The sequence below is a fragment of the Numida meleagris genome, chromosome 5, assembly GCF_002078875.1.
Source record: "Numida meleagris isolate 19003 breed g44 Domestic line chromosome 5, NumMel1.0, whole genome shotgun sequence".
In the NCBI taxonomy this organism is placed as follows: Eukaryota; Metazoa; Chordata; class Aves; order Galliformes; family Numididae; genus Numida; species Numida meleagris.
Genome location: NC_034413.1, coordinates 25323531 through 25342456, shown reverse-complemented (window position 1 = coordinate 25342456; position 18926 = coordinate 25323531). Strand labels below are relative to the sequence as shown.

The 18926-nt window shown below is 42.4% G+C and overlaps 1 protein-coding gene across 2 annotated transcripts in view; it reads right to left on the bottom strand.

Annotated features, from left to right (window-relative positions):
• NRG3 (neuregulin 3) overlaps positions 1-18499 on the bottom strand; it is a 372923-nt gene extending 354424 nt beyond the window's left edge. For both annotated transcript variants that reach the window (XR_002439460.1, XM_021399412.1), the window contains exon 1: positions 17770-18499. Coding sequence is in view for 1 of the 2 variants with exons in the window: in XM_021399412.1 (XP_021255087.1) it covers positions 17770-18463 (694 nt within the window). In the remaining variant the exon portion in view is untranslated. The remainder of the gene's footprint in view (positions 1-17769) is intronic.

The window sequence follows — 18926 nt, the reverse complement described above, 5'->3', positions numbered from 1 at the left end:
AGCAGACTGCATGAAGTCATTGACATGAGCACCAGGGAATGCTTTGGAAAATTCCATGTTTATGCAGTACAGTCATATCAAGAATGTAATTTGAGGAATCACAAGAATTTGGAAGATATATATCCTTATTGTTTTAGAAAAACATTTCAAATATTTCTCTAATATCTTATCTCCATGTCTAACAAAATAGAGTTTTGATATATAAAGATAATACAAGAAATGACAATTTGAAAGCAATGAGCACATGAAAACAATATCAGACAGGAATTCTGTTTGCACTGAGAATGCTCTTCAAACATTTTCTTGTGAAATAAGGTGAGGAAAGACTCCGAGGAGAGTGTGTAACTTAATAATTGCCCATCTGAAATACAAAAAAAACCTACTCCACTGTGGCCACGTGAAGATTGGAGAATATAGTAAAAGGTAAAAAATGTGAATATATTCTGATAGCCTTATTTTGTGACTTCTAGCAGCAAAACATAATCAGCTCTGGGCAGATTTCTCCTCACCCTGCAGTCCCCCTTATCCACACTCCCCTGTTCCATCACTGAATGTGCCTGAACTGGAGCTGATCACCTCTAAAAAACATCAGTACCTTAAACAGCTCCTTCTTGGAGCAGCAAGGAGATCGAAAGAAAAAAAAAAAAGACATCAGTTTTAACTCAGTTCTCACAGAAAAACAAAAAAGCAGAGCCAATTCAAAACACGAGGAAAAAGGAAGTCAACGACCATTACAAATAAAACTTGACAATCAAGACTCAGGAGTCTTGAAAAAAGAATAAGGGAGGGAGGGGAATTGAATGGAAGAGGAAAAATCTGAGATTATAAAATATAAATATTTCAAATGACATTGCAAGCCAAACCAGGAAACCATGGAATTCTTTCCTCCCACTGAGGGAAAGAATGTAACAGAGGAAAACAGGAAGCTAAATGACAACACATCCTTTCAAATGTGAAATCTATCCTGAGCAAATAACTCAGGAAACCAGGAGAATTTTAAAAGCTATTAGCTAAAAGCAATAAACAAGGCATTTAAGTATATTTCACAGGAAGCCTATGAAAGAATCAGACATTCCACTAAAAGATCAAGCATCAATAATGGATACTACAGATAAAATAAATGACTTCTTTGCATTGATCTTTACCTCAGAACATGACAGAGAAACATTTCCTGCAGACATTATATTTCTAGTAGGAACCACTTACAGAGAAAATGGAGCCGCTGCATAAAAGACGCATCAGGAAAAGGTTCCAGAAGACTACTTTCTAAAGTTCACTGCGAATTCCAGGGCATTTGTGAAAAAATAGAACAATCTGTTAAAAAATGACAACAATAAAATAGAGCTGACAACCATCACACAACCAGATTAAGTATCAAACTGCATCTCCCACTTTCATGAAGACTGAACAAGATATTCCAACAACAATATATTTTAAAGTCAGAAAATGACAGTTCACCAAGAGTGAAATTTCTACCAGAGCCCATCATTACTCTATTAATTTCTCTCACCAAAGACTTTCAGAAGATTTCTATAGACTAGGAAAGGTCCATTAAAAAATTCAAGATGAAGCAAGTGTTGAATGCAGAGCAGTAACAATCTGCTTAACCGTAAGCAAGTATCAAATTTATGTCTTGCAGTTGCCTGCATCAGTACTTTTTATTTCTGCAGCAAGCAGCAGAGAAATGAAAACTGGCTGGAGACAAACGGTACAGGGCAAGAAACAAGCAGGACACAACACCATCGTTAGATTTTCCCAGTAATTACACAAGACACTCTGAATTTAAAATTCTCTTATTAGGTGGAATTTTAAAAAGATATTGCTGTCCTCCAATACATTTTCTTGAAAACTACCATTTTAGATGAAACGATACTAAGTGAGAATAAAAACACTGTAAGCTCCTCTGTCATGAATAAGGTATTTGGGGCACAATTTTCTGTTCTTTGAGGCTCGTGTAGATACAAAGAAGTGTTCATTCAGCTCAGAATGCAACGGTAGCAAATAATAGGTTCAACCAGTTAGGAAACCTTCCTGTAGAGGAAATGGAAGAGTTGCCCTAATGGCTGGTGATACATGGAATTCCTTCTCTAGCTCATATTACTTCTTTCTCTTCAGGAGTGCCACCCGTCTGAGGAAAATCCCTGGGAGAAATAATAGTACAGGATCCTGCTGAAGAGCACAGTAGGAATTGATGCCAGACCTAACAGTGGGCACAGCACTTCATCCTGGGGTAATTTCCTTCTTAGCTCTTCAATAATTCACCTACATGCAGAAGTTTTATCATAATAAATTAGGCCTATGAGAAAGAATGCTTGATCTTCATAATGCATACCATTTCTGGCTTTTCTAATCTCCTGATCTTCTAAGTCTGTCTTTCTCATTGTCTCTGAGCACAAGACTTCTGCTCCTACCTCTGCTGTCCCATCCTCTCTGGGTATTTCTCGAAAATTTTAGCAACAATAGAAGAATCAGGGCAGAAAACTGAAAACAGCATTTGCCATTTCATTACATCAGTAGAGAATAAGTATAATAGCATATGTTAAATACTGAAATGAGGAAAGACAGCTTCTGGTAGGCTTACTGTGCATACATTCTCAAAATACTGCACTACTTCACAATAACTGTGACATGTCTTGTAATAATAACAATGAGGTTTAACAAGGCCAAATGCAGGGTGCTGCACTTGGGCTAGGGCAATCCCAGGTATTTATACAAACTGGGGGAAGAAGTACTTGAGAGCAGCCCTGCGGACAAGGACTCAGGGATCCAGGTGGATGAGAAGCTGGACATGAGCCAGCAGTGTACACTGGCAGCCCAGAAGGCCAGCTATGTTCTGGGCTGCGTTAAAAGAGGAGTGGCCAGCAGGGAGAGGGAGGTCGTGGTCCCCCTCTACTCGGCTCTTGTGAGGCCCCATCTGGAGTACTGTGTCCAGGCCTGGGACCCTCAGCACAAGAAAGATGCAGAGCTCTTGGAACAAGTCCAGAGGAGGGCGACCAAGATGATCAGAGGGATGCAGCACCTCTCCTATGAAGAAAGGTTGAGGGAACTGGGCTTGTTTAGCTTGGAGAAGAGAAGGCTCCAGGGAGACCTCATTGTGGCCTTCCAATACTTGAAGGGAGCATATAAACAGGAGGGGGAACGATTGTTCACGAGGGTGAATAGCGATAGGACAAGGGGGAATGGTTTTAAGCTGAGACAGGGGAGATTTAGGTTAGATATTAGGAGGAAGTTTTTCACACAGAGGGTGGTGACGCACTGGAACAGGTTGCCCAGGGGAGCTGTGGATGCCCCGTCCCTGGAGGTATTCAAGGCCAGGCTGGATGTGCCTCTGGGCAGCCTGGTCTAGTGGTCGGTGACCCTGCACTCAGCAGGGGGGTTGAAACTCGATGATCTTTGAGGTCCTTTTCAACCCAGGCCATTCTATGATTCTGTGTCTCTATTTAGAAGGTACTGCAGAACCAATCAGTAAAATTTCTAGAAAGTTATTAGACTATGATTTGATAAACAGCCATAGGAGGATCTATTAGATTTCATGCCTATTACAAAATCACACCTAAAACAACAACAAAAAAAAGCAGTACCCAATCTTCCTACGATCATACACTGATTTCATGTTAAGACCCCAAATACAGTGTGAATTTTATAATTTTAGGTATGCTTACAAAACCATCTGAAAATCACACATTGAGTGATGCATTTCCCAGTGACTATGCACACTATTTATACAATCAACTGTCTGCCTCCATGTGAAATTGGTCATTTGGTAAAGTTTCATTTGATTTACTAAGAAAGACTTAGAGAAATTTCTTGTGTTCTGAACTGTTTAATAGTGAGTCTGGGACCCCCTGCCTTTTTCCATGTAAGCCCTCGTTAATCAGTGACTTTGCAACCTCTGGAAGTTCAGGTCTCATGCAACTGTTTCAGTATGAAGCCATAGAACCAAATAACTTTGCTTTCTGAAGAACAGACACTTTTCTAGAATGGCAACTTCTGAAGAGAAATTCTAACCACCCAAACTAACTGCATGATGGTCACAAAGAAATGCTAGACACTAGAATTGTACAGGACATTGAGATCCTACCTACATTAGCCATTTGTTTCATACTAGAGTATGTATTACCATTATCAAATCTCTACTTGTGAACCCCAAGAAAACTGGAAAGGCAACTGCTTCAAACAGATGGCCACAAAAAAATTATTTAGTTTCCCCTACTGCTCATCTGCCTACCAGCTGAGCACCCTGACACGTGATCACAGCTAAAATATGTGGAAAGGGACATAACACTTGGAAAGCTTCAACTTCTATGTTGTTTTTAAAGTGAAGCATACAAAACTGCAAACTGATTTTTAGTGTTTTGATGCTTACTGCATGAGATTATGATGTAAACGATACAAATTAAGATTGACAGAAGCACCGAGAGTCATGCAGAATACAAAAACCTTGCCAAAAATTCTTCAGTACAGATACCAGGTCACTGTTCAGTAAAATGGACATTCAAGTTCTGCGTGGTTGTGCCAGACTGTCTATTGTGCCCTGTGTCCAGCCACACAGAGAGACACCACTGACTTCAGTCATAACAAATGAAGATCCACAGGCTGAAACCACCACTACCAAAATTAATGCAGCTCTAGGACTACTTCAGCACAGCCAGGATCAGACCCCAGATAGCCTGGGGAAAATACATCTCCCCTTAGGTGATGCACACCACAGATTCAGGTTATAAATAGGATGCTCAGCCCAAGCAAGTTGCTAATAGTACTGAAGTATTCATTTATGACTCGTCCTTGTTTTCAATTCATTTCATTATTGTATTTGCAACCAGAATACTCCCAGCTCTCCATTCCAAACAGCAGATTATGCCACTTAATGGCAATTAAATGTCCTAAAGGCATTAAAAAGGCTATTACCAAAACATATTTTCAAGCTCTGCCGTAAATTATTTCAAATGATGGTTGAAATTCGCAACAAGTGAGCCTTCAATGGAAACAACCGTGCAGGGGTCATATGTCTAGGTGCAAACACAATATTAATCTTCAGTAATAAGCAATGATAGTAAAACCATCTCTAAACTACTAAGACAATCAAAAAACATGAGAATTTTAAGATGACAAATCGTTTCTTACATGCCTTTAATATCTTTTATTCATAGGGACATCATTTTTAAACCTTCAAGCTAACAGCAGGAAAAATAATCAAATCGGACAATGCTCAGCAAGCTTTTCATTTATTTATTTACACTTTAAAGCTAAGAAGATCAGGGGAAGTTACAAAAAAAAAAAGTAAAAAAAAACCCTAAAATTTTGCATATGTCAGAAACAAACTTTGGAAGGAATTTAAAAAGAGGGAAGGTAAAATCATCACCTGCCAATTTTCTCCAATTGCTGAGCTACTCCAATACCTTTCCCACAACCTCTATCTCAATCTCCATCCCAGATCCCCTCTAATAAATACATTTACTACTGTTAGAACAAATCTTTTTTTTTTTTTTTTTTTTTCGGTTAGAGATCAACACAGCTTCTTTTAATAAAAGCCAACTATGAGCAAATGTAGAACAACAGACTAGGGTAAGCAAGGCACTCCTTTGTGTTTATTTTAAATGTTAGCTGGGGCCCACTTATTCTCACTTATCTCATTGGGTTGGGATTTGGCTGAGGATCCCACCTACTCAGAGAGCACTTTGTCTCTATGTATAGAAGACTACACCACACTGAAAGTGTTTCTTCCTTTTGATGTGAGATATGACAACAATAACACTTCAGTTTTAAAATGTAACAAGAAAGCAATATAAATCTTAGTCATTACTAGAATTCCTGGTGACAACTGTCCATAAAATTAAGCTGAAAAGGTTTAAAGGGGCTGTCATAATGGCAGCTGTTGGCCTAATGAGTGTCCCAAATTCAAACCTGATTCAAGTCACTGCAAGACAAAAAGACAGGAATTATTAACTAGAATAACTCACTTGCTTGGGTGTCTTGTGCACAGCCTTGTGCCACTGTCAGATACGCTTCTGCTATTCAGACACATACCTTGGCTATATTTGGAGACATACTTTTGAATAACCTAAAAAATACAAGCTTCTATGTATTCCAGTATGACAAAGGAAGGTATCAGATTTCACTATTAAAGAATTACTGAAAACGATCGCACACATAATCCACGATATTTCTGATATTTAGATTAAGTGCATTTCCTTATTATCTTGCGAACATTCATTATAACACATCCCTCACTTCTCACTTTCTTCATCACATCTCCAGGTTTGCTAACTTCGCGTAACTAATTATTATCCATCACCATCACTGAGTCTTGTAAAATGTTGGGGGAAAATGTGCAGACTATTAAGCATGCAAAAAGTAGGAAAATTAACTAATTCTATAGCAGTTGTCTATTATAAGGGCAGCACACTGTCCAAGTTACTGATTTTCTGGTGGTAGTGGGAAAATATCCATTGAAGTCAAGGTAATTTCAGTTGCAGTTAAAAAGACAGAACTTCAAAGACAATAGTGCAGTATAGTTCATGTGAGATTTAACACTCTCTTCATTCAAAGCATCTCCATCTATGCACTACAAGCTATTCTTTTTCAGTATCCAGAGGGAAAAGTTATTTTGTTCTGTAAAGTAGGAAATTATTATATTAGTAGCCAACAAAGACATGATGTACTGCTGAACCTCAGGAACCTTGCTGGTAGTTTTGCTTGCTTTGGAGTCTTCTTTTCATATCAACTTATTTTCCATAACTAGTACAGAAATCACATATCACATATTTCAGGTAAAATATCCTCCTATTCACTTCATTTGTCCCTTTTGATTATCCCCACACAGAGCTGAAATCAATTTTAAAGTTCTTAATTACCTTCTCACCAATGCAGTTTGATAAAAATCTGGTACTAATCAGGAGATCTTCATTATGTTTTGGACTCTGTATTCTTTAACAATCTTTCCATCTTAGTTCTAATGTAAAGCATCTAGGCCAGTGTTTGTGATCTATCTTCCTTCTTTTGGTGGTTTTTAAAGAACAGCTGGAGCAGCCCACAGCTCCCACTGAATGCCCAGTTACATGAGAGATCATTTCCTCAGAGCCCAAATCAAATTATGCATTTTAATCTTTTATCCAGTCTTCAAAGCCACAACTGGTGACACGCACACAAAAAAAGTGGAATATATTTCCGCAGAATCAGATCACATTTAGAACAGCCACCTTACAGCTTTTCTCTCTTTAAAACCTGTGTCCCAGAAATCATTAGGGTCCCTGACCACAGTTAGCTCATTACCACATTTTGTGCTTTGGTTACTGTATTTCACTATATAATATATAGTAAATTTATTTTTTATAGTAAATTTATTTCCTAAGGAAAAATATGCTATGAGTCTATGCTATCATATAGATTGCATTAATAAACAGGATTAAAAACTCAAAAAATATTAAGAGAGTATTAGAATGTTAAGGGATGGTCAAAAAATAATCTCTAATTAAATAATTCAAATGTATTTAATTCATTCGATATAATCTTACAGTATCTTCTTCATGTGATTGTCATTAAAAAATAAGCTCCCTAGTAAACTCACACTCCTTTTAAAATTACACAATTCTCTGAGTATGCAAAACTAGAACATTTCATAAGAATGATGATTCTTTTCATCATCTCATATGCTTTATCCTCATTGCAGGATTACCCACAATAATCTCTTCACAGGGGACTTCTAGCTCTCCTCTGTCCAAAACACTTCATATTCTGCAGGTACATCACTCCCCAGACAGGATCATTGTTTGAATTAGAGATAAATGTATTTCAATTATTATCAAAATTGCATGCATAACTGTCCATGTTTCCAAAATACCCTCTGTGAACAAATGAGGAAAGAGGAACATTACTCAGTAGCTCCTCCTCAAACTGTATTTGTCCACATTCATAGGCACACCTTACAGCAGCAGAGCTGCACCTGGCTACAAATCCTCTACACCTGCCAAGGCAATGGGTGAGAGCTGTCCCCATGTATGTAAGCACAAGGTTGAGCCAAGCCTTGGTAGTGTACTCAACTACTGAAATTCAGTGGATGCACGTGAACTATAATCTCCCCCTCCAAATTTAAAAACACAGTATCTGACTCTTCTTCCCCTCTCAAACACATCACTTGCTAAAATTTCAGTTTCACATATTCAGATTAAAGTCAGCCATCCAGGAACTAAAACCTGCAAGAATTCCATCTTGCAGGCAGATATTACTAAAACCAATTTAAAATATTAAGTTACTATTCTTGCTTTTCATTTAGGACTAAGTAGGCCTCTGTAATGAATGTGCTCCTGTTATGAAAAGGTATTAGAAACGCTTTTTTTTCCCCTCTGTGCTTTTGCAGAAGAGAAGATAGGGTGGCTAACACTGCCAGAACAGCAGAAGAGCTCCTTGAGCAGAAGTGCAGCCCCTTCAGCTCCCAGCCCGCCTTCTCCATGGCAAGGCAAATAGAGCCACCAGGGGCAAGCATTCACCTTCCCTGGTGCAAAGGTATCGCCACAAGCCCTCAGTCTGAGCTCTGCATTTCTGAATGCTGCATTTTCTGTGTTGTTCTTATTATTATCATCTTGTGTGTGAAGGTCCTCAGCTTCACAACCCTAGAGGTAACCAGTTGAGGCAAAGGCACAGCCTGCTGCCAGAGTAGCCTTGGCGGGAAAAAGCCTTTCTGCACTACTGCAAACAAGTATCTAATCCCAGTTTAGTGGCAAAGATTGGGTCGTTTTGACAGTGCTTTAAGATAATCAGCTTATTTAAAAGCATGTGCTATAAACTCATAAACAGCATTCACACTGAGCAACTTCACCTGTTAAGAGATGACACGGTATTCCTGCATTTATCTGACTCCAATATTTTTTGATTAATGGAAATGAGCTACAGCTGAGGCCATTACACTGAGACAGTCCTGCGAGTAAACAGCTGATCCAGTGAAACATGACAATACCTTGTATAAAGAGAAGTTAAAACATAAAGACTGAAATCTAAAGCAGAAGAAACTCAGGCTGCGTAAGGAAAAGTCTTTGCGGCATGTATTTGTACATGTACATGGCTTTTTGACCTTCTACTGAAAAAGAAGAATTTTTTGAGTAGATTGAACTCCAGCACTGTGTCCCTTACGTAGCTGGGTCAGTCTGCAGGCTAAAGACTAATGCGGTAAAGCTGGCTATTTATGAAATAATTACAGAAGTACCTCTACTTTCCTAACTCAGGAGCACTGACATTCATCAGCGTAATACCCTCAGTGAAGCCTCTGAACCCGCTGCCCACTGAACCCCCGCACTGCAAATTTTTTTTCTTTGAAACAGTCAGATGGCAGCAAAATGACTGTAACATTTCAGTGCAGTGCATCTCTGTTCCAAACAAAAACTCTGTTTCTTTCTGGCAAAATCACTGACAGATAGAACAAGAATTTGATTTTTCTCTCCACACAACAATGCTCTTCAAACAAACAAACAAAACAACAAAGAAGAACAAAGCACAGTACTTTGGGAGACAATCAATAGATTGTTTTTAGTAAGTATTACACAATCAGTTCCCACGTCACAACCACTGGAATAGCTTGGTACTCTTAACGATAGCCCTCTCATCACTTGTACTGTAACTCAAGGGGGAAGAAACAAATAGTCCCTACAGCTGTTTTTTGCTAGTTTGCTTCTACGTTTATTTTTATTTTTTTAATATTTACCAGTATTGCTCAACCCTGAGCAAGTGGGATAGCTACAACTGTCAGCCACTTGGAGCACACCACTGAAAATTCTGTTTTATCATCATTTCAAATGGGAGACATAAGTAAAACGTTAGCATTGCAGTGTAGTACAATTTAACATACTTTATACAAGTTTGTTTTTGTTAAAACACTGTTTAACATTAGAAGCATTGCAGGCTAGATTGTATGTTTTCTAAATCACTTGCTTTCCATGTAACAAAAAAGCCCTTGTCAGAGCAGCAGCAGACCAGCACAGACAGGAGAATATCCCCATCTTATCTTGCTTTACAAGTTCTGACACCAATGAGAATAATCAAATCTGAAAAAGCAGTGCTTTGTTATTAATACTAATTTAGTGGTTTGTTGTTTCACAGTGCTATAGCCCCTCTAGCTGGTAACAGCCAGCAACCAAAGCCCAGTTCCTGTGAACTAGAATCTTGAACTTCAACAGCAATGATGCTGTCAAATGAAAAACATGAAGACAATAACAGTTTTTTTAAAAAAAAATACTTCTACTTTACAATACAGCATGGCATCTCTAGTGTTTCAGAAAACAATGTATGTGCTTCAGGAAAAACCTCAGTGCTGCACATTGCTACCTGAAGAGGTAGCACAGAGGAAAAGCAGTGCACAAAACAAGAAGTGTTACTTTCCAGAATAATAGAAAAAAATAAATAAAATTCAGAGAAGGACATTATTTAAAAGTGACATGCAAAAAATTCTCGGACAACATTTCTCCTGAGAGCCTACAGCTAACCAGCTCCAGTGCCCCAGAACACAACAATTTTACTACAGGACATGCTTCATGCAGAGAATGCATAGCATAATGGTGCACTGTTCCACAGTTATACTAAACACACAAACATAAACAAAAAGCATTAACAGAAGCTCAATTCTAATAAGCGCATTTAATTAATACTGATAACTTTTAAAAAGCACCACTTTCAAACTGATGTGCACTTATGTGCACAGCATGTTTTGTAAGACTGACAACACAATCAAACACACAGAAACAGATTTTATCACACAGGCGTTCTCATTTATTGACCCTGAATCTGCACATGCATAAGTCTACAAAAGGCATTGCTTGCACACCCTAAATTGGGCCTTTCGGTTTGCAAAATTGGGCCATATAATAATCTCATCATAAAAAACAAAGACTGTGAACTACTTAACGCAGCAAATCTTCCACCCAGAGTATTATCAAGACATATTTTCCTCAAATTTTTGCTAGCAAAGTTACAAAAGGCCTCAGTGAAAGCTCTCTTCTTGCAGATTAAAATATAAAATCCTTTTTCTGCAAAGAGGACCTACTACATTGTCAATACACGTACATTGCTTAAGTGCATCTTCCATATAGGTATAAAGCACAAGCTGGGAACAGGGGAAGGATAGGACACGAGAGTAGGTCCCTTCGGATTTCTAAGGAATTCTTTCCGATTTAGAAAGGAAAAGCAAAGCTGTTAATAAAAAAAAAAAAAGAAAAAAAAAAGAAAAAAAGAACAAACCAGAAGGAGATGTTACAGCAAAAAGAAGAGACAGTACAAGTTGTTCGGCTTCTTTTACAGGGATTATAACAGGAACTTCTTGAGGTATTTCAGACCTTAAAGTTTCCCCTTATCTTCTTACCCAGTTACATCCTCATTCTGAGCAACTGCAGCAAGATCTGGACAGTGAGCCTCTTCTGTTCTACCTGAGATTTCCCTGAACACTTCCTTCTTGCAAACACACAAAATTCAAATTACTCTGAGGAAAAAACATAAATCAGTTTGGACTTAATAAGCTCTATTGCAATTTGTTCCTAAACATAATACGAAGAGAATTATCTTTGAAGCTGAACAGTTTGTCTCCTGCAGTCAGCAATCAGTCATAAGACACACAGCGCAAAAAAAATAAGGAGTTATATGTTGTAAAGGCATTAAAGTCACAGAATCCTCCAGTTTACATGCTGTGTGAGAAACACAGCTTTGGAAATACAGAACACTGCACTGGAGGGCAGAATACACGGAGACAGAAAAGATGAAATGCTGAAAGAATTGTATAGGTTTTACTCATCTATCTTTTGAAATACTATCTGAGTACATGCACCTCTGGAGCCAAAGCATACCGATAAAGATTCAGAAACAAACATCTAAACATTCAGCAATAAGCATTTTGCAACGTATTGTCACTCACGTCATCAAATGTCATCAGGAAGAGTTGACCCAATTAAATATTTTTTTCTGTTAAGAAGAAACCAAAATTTATAAATGCAGTCTATCAGAACTTTCCCCAGGGCTGCTTTAGTCACTTTCTCCCTCCTGAATGTCTCTTTACCTAAGGGGAGGCAGAAGCCTGTTTGCAAAAAAAAAAAAAAAAAAAAAAAAACACCAGCTCAAATCCACTCACTCACCTGTGTGCATTTCCTTTCCTTGCCTCCATCTGCTCTGCTCAGAAGAGCCCTGGCCTGGCAAGCCTGGGAGGTCAGCCCCTCGGCAAACCACTTTTCTCCACTACAGCTGTACTTCACACAGAAGAACAACTTGGGAGTAGGTATGAAAGGAGGATGAAGAGATATCCACTGCAGAAGTTAGTTCTGGTTGATGAGAAACCACCAACTCCTTGCTAAATGAGGCTTTAACCCCCATCACACTGATCCCAAGTCCCTTAGAGTAAGAAATCATCTCCATAACCCGAAGTACCTTGTTCTTTTCATGACTCTATTTTGTCTACTCTCGTAATACAAAAACAATACCTATGCTTAATAGTAAGTGACAACAAATCCCTTCTAGACAATAGAACCTGAAAGAGACTTTCAATGAATAAGATGCCCTTCAACTTTGCTTTCAGTCCAGTTACCCACTAGGAAGCCTCTTACAATTATCGAATACGCTCCTACTTTTGTGCAGGTTCTTCTCTAACCCGTGCTGCAAGGCCAAGCACCACAACCAAAGTTGTTGCCTTGCTTAGCAGAGACCAAGCCAGAAGGCATGAGAGTCCTTGAGGTTCAGAACCTCCTTGAAAACAGGGAAGGTGCAAACATGCAAATGCTTGCTCGTATTTTCTCCCCATGCCTGCAGTGCAGATGCATATTTGTTCAAACCACAAGAAATTTCAAAAGAATTCAACAAGCTCAGAGACATACAAAAGACCCACGTTTTTATTTCTTTCTTTCTTTTTATGACTGGGCCATCCCACATGACTGCACTAGGCATGTTTTCTTGTGTTTGCAAACAAATAATGGGAGAAATCAGCAAAGTTAAACAACAGTATGCTGTAGTACTTCCTGAAAGCCACATGAGCTATAGAATTTACCGATAAAGTCAAAGCCAAATCCATGGCAATCCTTACATTTACTGGGCTTTGCAGAAGGTTTCAAAGCAATGAGTCAGATGATAAATGCACTGCAACACTAGACACAGTACTGTAGACAGAGACAGGTCTTTTGCTTTAATTTTTAATTTCCATTTTCTGTGGGTTTAGACAAACCACTGACATTACTTTAGCATAATACTTTGCAATGAATCAATACTTTAATTTAATAATGGTATTCTGTTGTCAACATATAATATATCACATAATGTCCTTGTATAGATGCTAAAAAAAATATGCCAAATAAAATGCAAGGCTTTGCTTTTGCCAGTGATCACAGCTTAAATCAACATAATGAGAATCTCTACAGCCCCCAAAAGATTTTTCTTCAGGATTAAAGGGCATCATGGAATAATTTCAGCCATATTCCTTCCTATTATCATACCAGTGCTGTGAAAGCTCTCGTAGGTCATGCTATTCCAACAAATACTTCAACAAAAGGGAAACATATCTGAACTGAATCAATGTACACGTCTGTGAGTGTAACTTTTACATCAACATTCAAATTTCTTATGAACTCAATGATAACTGTGCTAGTTCCTAACTATAATGGAGATTATAAATGAGTAAGTGAAATTAAGCCCAATGTCATTCCACATAATTGAACAGAGGAAAAAAGTTATAACCATAATAAATGAAAAAATAAAATTACAACTACTTTTACTTTAGGGTATATCCTCTATTTATTATTTTGTACCTTGGCATTAGCCTTCCTGCTGACAAGTATTTAAGGTGGGAAACATATCTAATCACATCTGCGGTACGTTGACTCATGGTATGGGAATTGAAAGCAACTGGGAATGAGGATGAGAAGCAAATGCATTCAGAATTCCCAGTTTGATGTTTTTTCTTTTTTTTTTTCTTTTGTTCCACAGCCTTTGATGCTTCATAGATTGATAAATAACTGACATATTAATCTCAGTCAGTGCTAAAGGCACGTGCTCTAGCATCACGTGTGCGCTCCTTGATTCCAATGACAGCTCATGATCAGAACGCAAAGCGCTCACAGATACATGTCATTTGTTGGCAGGATGCTTCAGAGCTCTGGAAAGAGTAGGTCTGGTTTTACTACAGCTTGGCACCTCCCACTACACCCTCCAGTTGGTGAAAACCCCGCAGTTCCATCTAAGTGTCATCTTTAATGTGAAAAAGATATTTGAGTCAGTGCAAAATAAAACAAACAGCTTTCACCAAAATGTCAGTGCTGGTAGCAGTTCAGCTGCCAGATGCTTGTTACTTGAACCCATGCCGTGCAATAGCAAACAGACAGAGACGGAAAGAGATATGACTAGGACAAACGACTGGACTAGAAAATCTTTAGCAGGAAATCAAAGTGTACGCAGGCTGCAGTCTGGACACAAAAGAAGGTCGCAAACGGACTTCACAAGATCTATTGATCAAGATTTCTGTAACATCTCTTTCCTCGGTTACAACGCATTAGTTGAGCCCCACCTGCCTGACCTCAGCTCTCTGCATTAGCCTTTTGTCTTCGGAACACAACAGAAACCATGGGGCTATTTCATAGCTGAACTCACACAGAAACTCCTATAAGCACAGTATCTCAATTTAAAAATAATAACATTACTGAAAAACCCAGAATACCATGAAAAAAAAGCATACCGGAAAAAATCAGGGCATGACGCTATAGAAATGAAACCAATGGCTTGATAAAAATAAAACCTCAGTGGTGTGTTCCAGTCAGTTGGCTGACTCTGCTCATCTACAAGTTAGGCTACCCTAAATCAATGACTGATTTTCACGTTGAACACTGGGAAAAGAGGCCGGAAAGCCACAATCTGTATGTGAACAGGAGAAACACATACAGGCACACAGTACAGAGCGAAAGCCGATGACTCAATGGCTTTTGCTTAGTCAGAACCTGAAGGATCTTCATCAAGAACTTGCAAAGCAGCTCACAGATAGCTTGACTTTGAGTGAAACTCAACCAAGAATTATTGTCATTATGCACACCCACAAAAAAGTGAGAGATTTCACAACATCTCCTCAGCTGAATACACACAGAGAGAAAAGGCTTTACCAGCATCGACTTCAGGTGGGCAATCATACGGCTTTCTGAAGAAATAGCTCCCAATTTGTTTTCCATTTCCTTAAGTCACACTTTGAGCCCATTTTAACATGTTAAAGCAATTAAATAAACTGTCACATGAATAACGACAGCTGCTTCTTTTCTTAAAAGCCGTGAAAGGCTAAATAACCTACAACTCCTGCCTCCATATGTGCCTTGCCAAGCCAGCGGATCACACAGGGCTGTGCACTGCTTTGAAAGCTGGGGCATCAGATTTGTCATGTCAGATTTGTATTCACACGACACAACAGACCCGTGACTTCCATTTCAATAGCTGCTGGAGCAACGGGCACGTAAGGACCATGCAGCTAAACGTGCAAGACGAGGATGCATTTGTTTAAAACAATTCCCTTTCTTCCTAAGAGCTGTTAGTGACCGCAATCCAAGCTCAGCAGCAGATGCAGATATTTGCTGTAGGGTCGCACCATGGCAGCACTTCCTGGCAGAAAGATTACATTCCTTCTCCCTCTCCCCTCCAACGGATACTGCAGCCTCAGAGATGTATCATGTTCACATGTATCCTCAGACAGGCTTATATGCATCAGGGAAGTACAGCCATAGGCTTTAAATAAATAAATAATTCCACGTGCCCTACAAATTCAAATCCTTTTTTATGTAATCTATTTAATCTTCCATTAATGATAATCTCTGCTATCAATGTGCCCAAACAGGGTCAATTTCTGCTGGATTTGCACTTCTTGCATTTCATCCTATAACCCAGCTGTACTTAATGAGGGGAAACACCCTGCCGTAAAAGGTATTAGCGGGCTCCCAGAAACAAGCAACAGTTACAGGACTGTGCAACTGCCAGGAACATTTCAAGACTATGGGTTTTTTTCTTCCTTTGTGTGCCCTGCACGCAAAAGAGTCCTGCCAGTGACAATAATTTATTAATAAGGATTTTACTGCTTTCTATACCTTGTAAGGAGACAGCAGAGATAGGAGGAAAATTGTAGTGGATTTCTCTTACGTACCCAAAGAGATGTAAAAGGGAGAAGGGAAAAGATCTCAAGGGAGCATTTAGATCCCGACAGGTCCCGCCCGGGCTGGGAGCCCAGCAGCATTTCAGGCACACACATGTCACTGCAGTTTGAAATGCCAGTAAGGTACCACTGCACACAGGAGTGGAGATTAGAGATGCAGGTTGAAAATCACACTCCCTTCACATTTTGTTTCATTGTGTGTTTTTGTTTTTTTTTTGTTTGTTTGTTTTTCAAGTGTTCTGTACAGCTCCTTATACTTTAGTGAGACAGCTAAGGCTCAGATCCACAAGAGATTTTCCCTCTGGTACCGCTGGAGCTCCTCTGATTGCAGCTAGAGAACACTAGCCACACCTGTGAGGGAGGGCTCTTTCTCAATTGCTGTAGCAGATGCTGGGGAAGCAAGTTACTGCCTGGTTTGCTGCTCTGATTTAGTGGCAGTTTTATTCGTAATCATTCTCAGCCATCCACCACCTGCACGCCCACCCACACGTACACATCCAGTTTGCTGCTCTTCTCCCTATTCTGCCAATTCACAAAATCAGTTTGCTGCACATATACTCTCTGTCCCAGGGTTCATCAGCAAAACAGATGTAATGGACAAAATTAAGTTTAAATGACCAGCTACCCAAATCCTCTCCTGGAACAAACATACATTAGCATGCAGAAGGGGAGCTGCTGGCTGTACAAGCAACCCAGGTGGTGCATGTGATCGAACTGACACTGCTAGGAGAAGCAACTAAGAGTTAATGGAGAACACAGGCTCCTCATTTCCTACGCTGCATCCAGGAAAGCGCAGATGACTCTAAAACGGTTTAACCGAGCGTTTCACTAAATAGCACCACACAGAAGTTCCCTTGGCACGGATTGCGTTTGTCCTACATAACCTTTACGAGAAGCTGAAAGTTGATGCACCCAATCCAAATGAAATTTTGGACTGAACCTGAATCCTTCAGTTTGTGCCTCGCAGGGTGGGAAGAGCCTGGCACAAAGAGCAACTGAGGAACGAGCCCCCTCCTTTGCTCAGAAAAGCCAGTCACGGGCTGAGGCTGCAGACGGCACAGTACTGATTGGAGCCGGAGAGCCCTGGGCTGCTGTGCGCATTCGGGAGCGCTCGGTGCCACTCTCTGGCAGGGGCTCCTCCCGGCAGCCGAACTTCGGGCCGGGGACAACACTCCACAGCGGCCGAGGGCTCCTCTGGTGGGAACCGGCTGCTGGGCGGACAGGGACACTCCGCACCGGCAGAGAGGCGCAGCCCGCCCCGAGCTCCCACTGCTCACTGTCAGCAGCGCCGCTGCCCCTCCTGGCGGACCATCACCTGTCCCCTCGCTTCCCACACCACCTAAATGCAGCCCTCACACCAGACTAGAAGGGGAAGCTTTCCGATGAACCACAGCGAATTCCAACCACCCCCCACGGCCGCTCCTGCCTCGACGCCCACCACGCGAACGGGAACTGGCCGGGAGACTGCCAGGGGAGGGAGAAGAGCAGAGCGAACTTGGCGGCTCCCCGGCCTCCCGCAGGGCACCGCGCGTCCCCCGGGCTGCGGCAGCCCCAGGACGGACAGAGCCCGGTGCAAGTGGCCCGAGCGGCGGGTGGGGTCTGCCCGAGGGCGCGGGCCGGCGCGTTTCACTTACGGATTTTGGGGGTCGTGGTGGTCTCCGGCGTGGTGGTGGTAGATTCCTGGAAGGGAGACAAGGTCCAGGAGGGCGCCGAGTCGTGGACGTAGATCTTGTAGGAGGAGGTAGCGTGTGCCGCAGTGGGCCAAGCGGGCAGCGGCGGGGTGCTGGGGGCGGCGGGCGGCGGGCGGCCGGCGCGGCCGGCAGTGCCGGGAGGGCCACTGGCGGGCGGTGCCGTGTGGGGCGCGGCGGGGTGCCGAGGGACCGTGGGCCTGGGGCCGCCCCGCGCCGGGCCGCGGGTGCCGGGGGGCCGCGGGGGGGCCCTGCTCATCGTGGTGAGGCGGGGGCTGACGCGGCTGGGCGGCCGCGGCGTGGCGGCGGCGGTGGTCTCCGCGCCGCGCGGGGGGGCGGTGGGCTTGGAGAGGAAGAAAGGGTCCTGCCCCACGCCCTTGGCGTCCATCAGCTCGGTGGGGACGTACTCCTTGACGGAGCCCACCACGATCCACTTGAGCAGCATGAGGCTGAGCCCCAGGCCGATGAAGCCTATGAAGAGGGGCACCACGCACAGCCACGTCTGCTGCCGGTTCCAGACGATGCAGTCGCTGCAGCGCAGCTCTCGCGGCGGCCCCCCGGCCCCATCCCCGCCCGGGCCCCCCGCTGCAGCCGCCTCCGCCGCCCCGGGCGCCGCGGCGCCGGCAGCCCCCTCGCTCATCCTAGGGGCCGTCCGCAGCGCCGCCGCGGCCCCGGGGCATCAGCACGCCGCGGATGCCGGTGGCATGCGGCGGAGGTGGGCGGAGGGGAGCGGAGCGGCGCGAGGCGGAGGGGAGCGCGGCGCTCGGTCACGCCGCCGGCATGGCGAGGCGAGGCAAGCCCCGCGCCGCCCCGCGCACCTCCCGCGGCCGCGGAGTCAGCGGGACGGCCGCGCCGGGCGCCCTCCTCTTGCGCCGCCCGCGTCAGCCTCAGCGTTCTCCTTCTTCTCCCTTCGCTCACAGGCTTTGCTCTCCTTTATCCTTTTTTCTTTTTTTCCTCCTTGCAATAAGTCGCGGCGATCAGCCTCCTCGATTATTATGATTTTTTATCCCAAGCGCGCGGATCCGGCGGCGGGTGGGCACATTCCTTCACATCCACGCTTCTTCTCGCCTCTCCTCCTTCTCCTCGCCCCTCGGGGCCGGGGA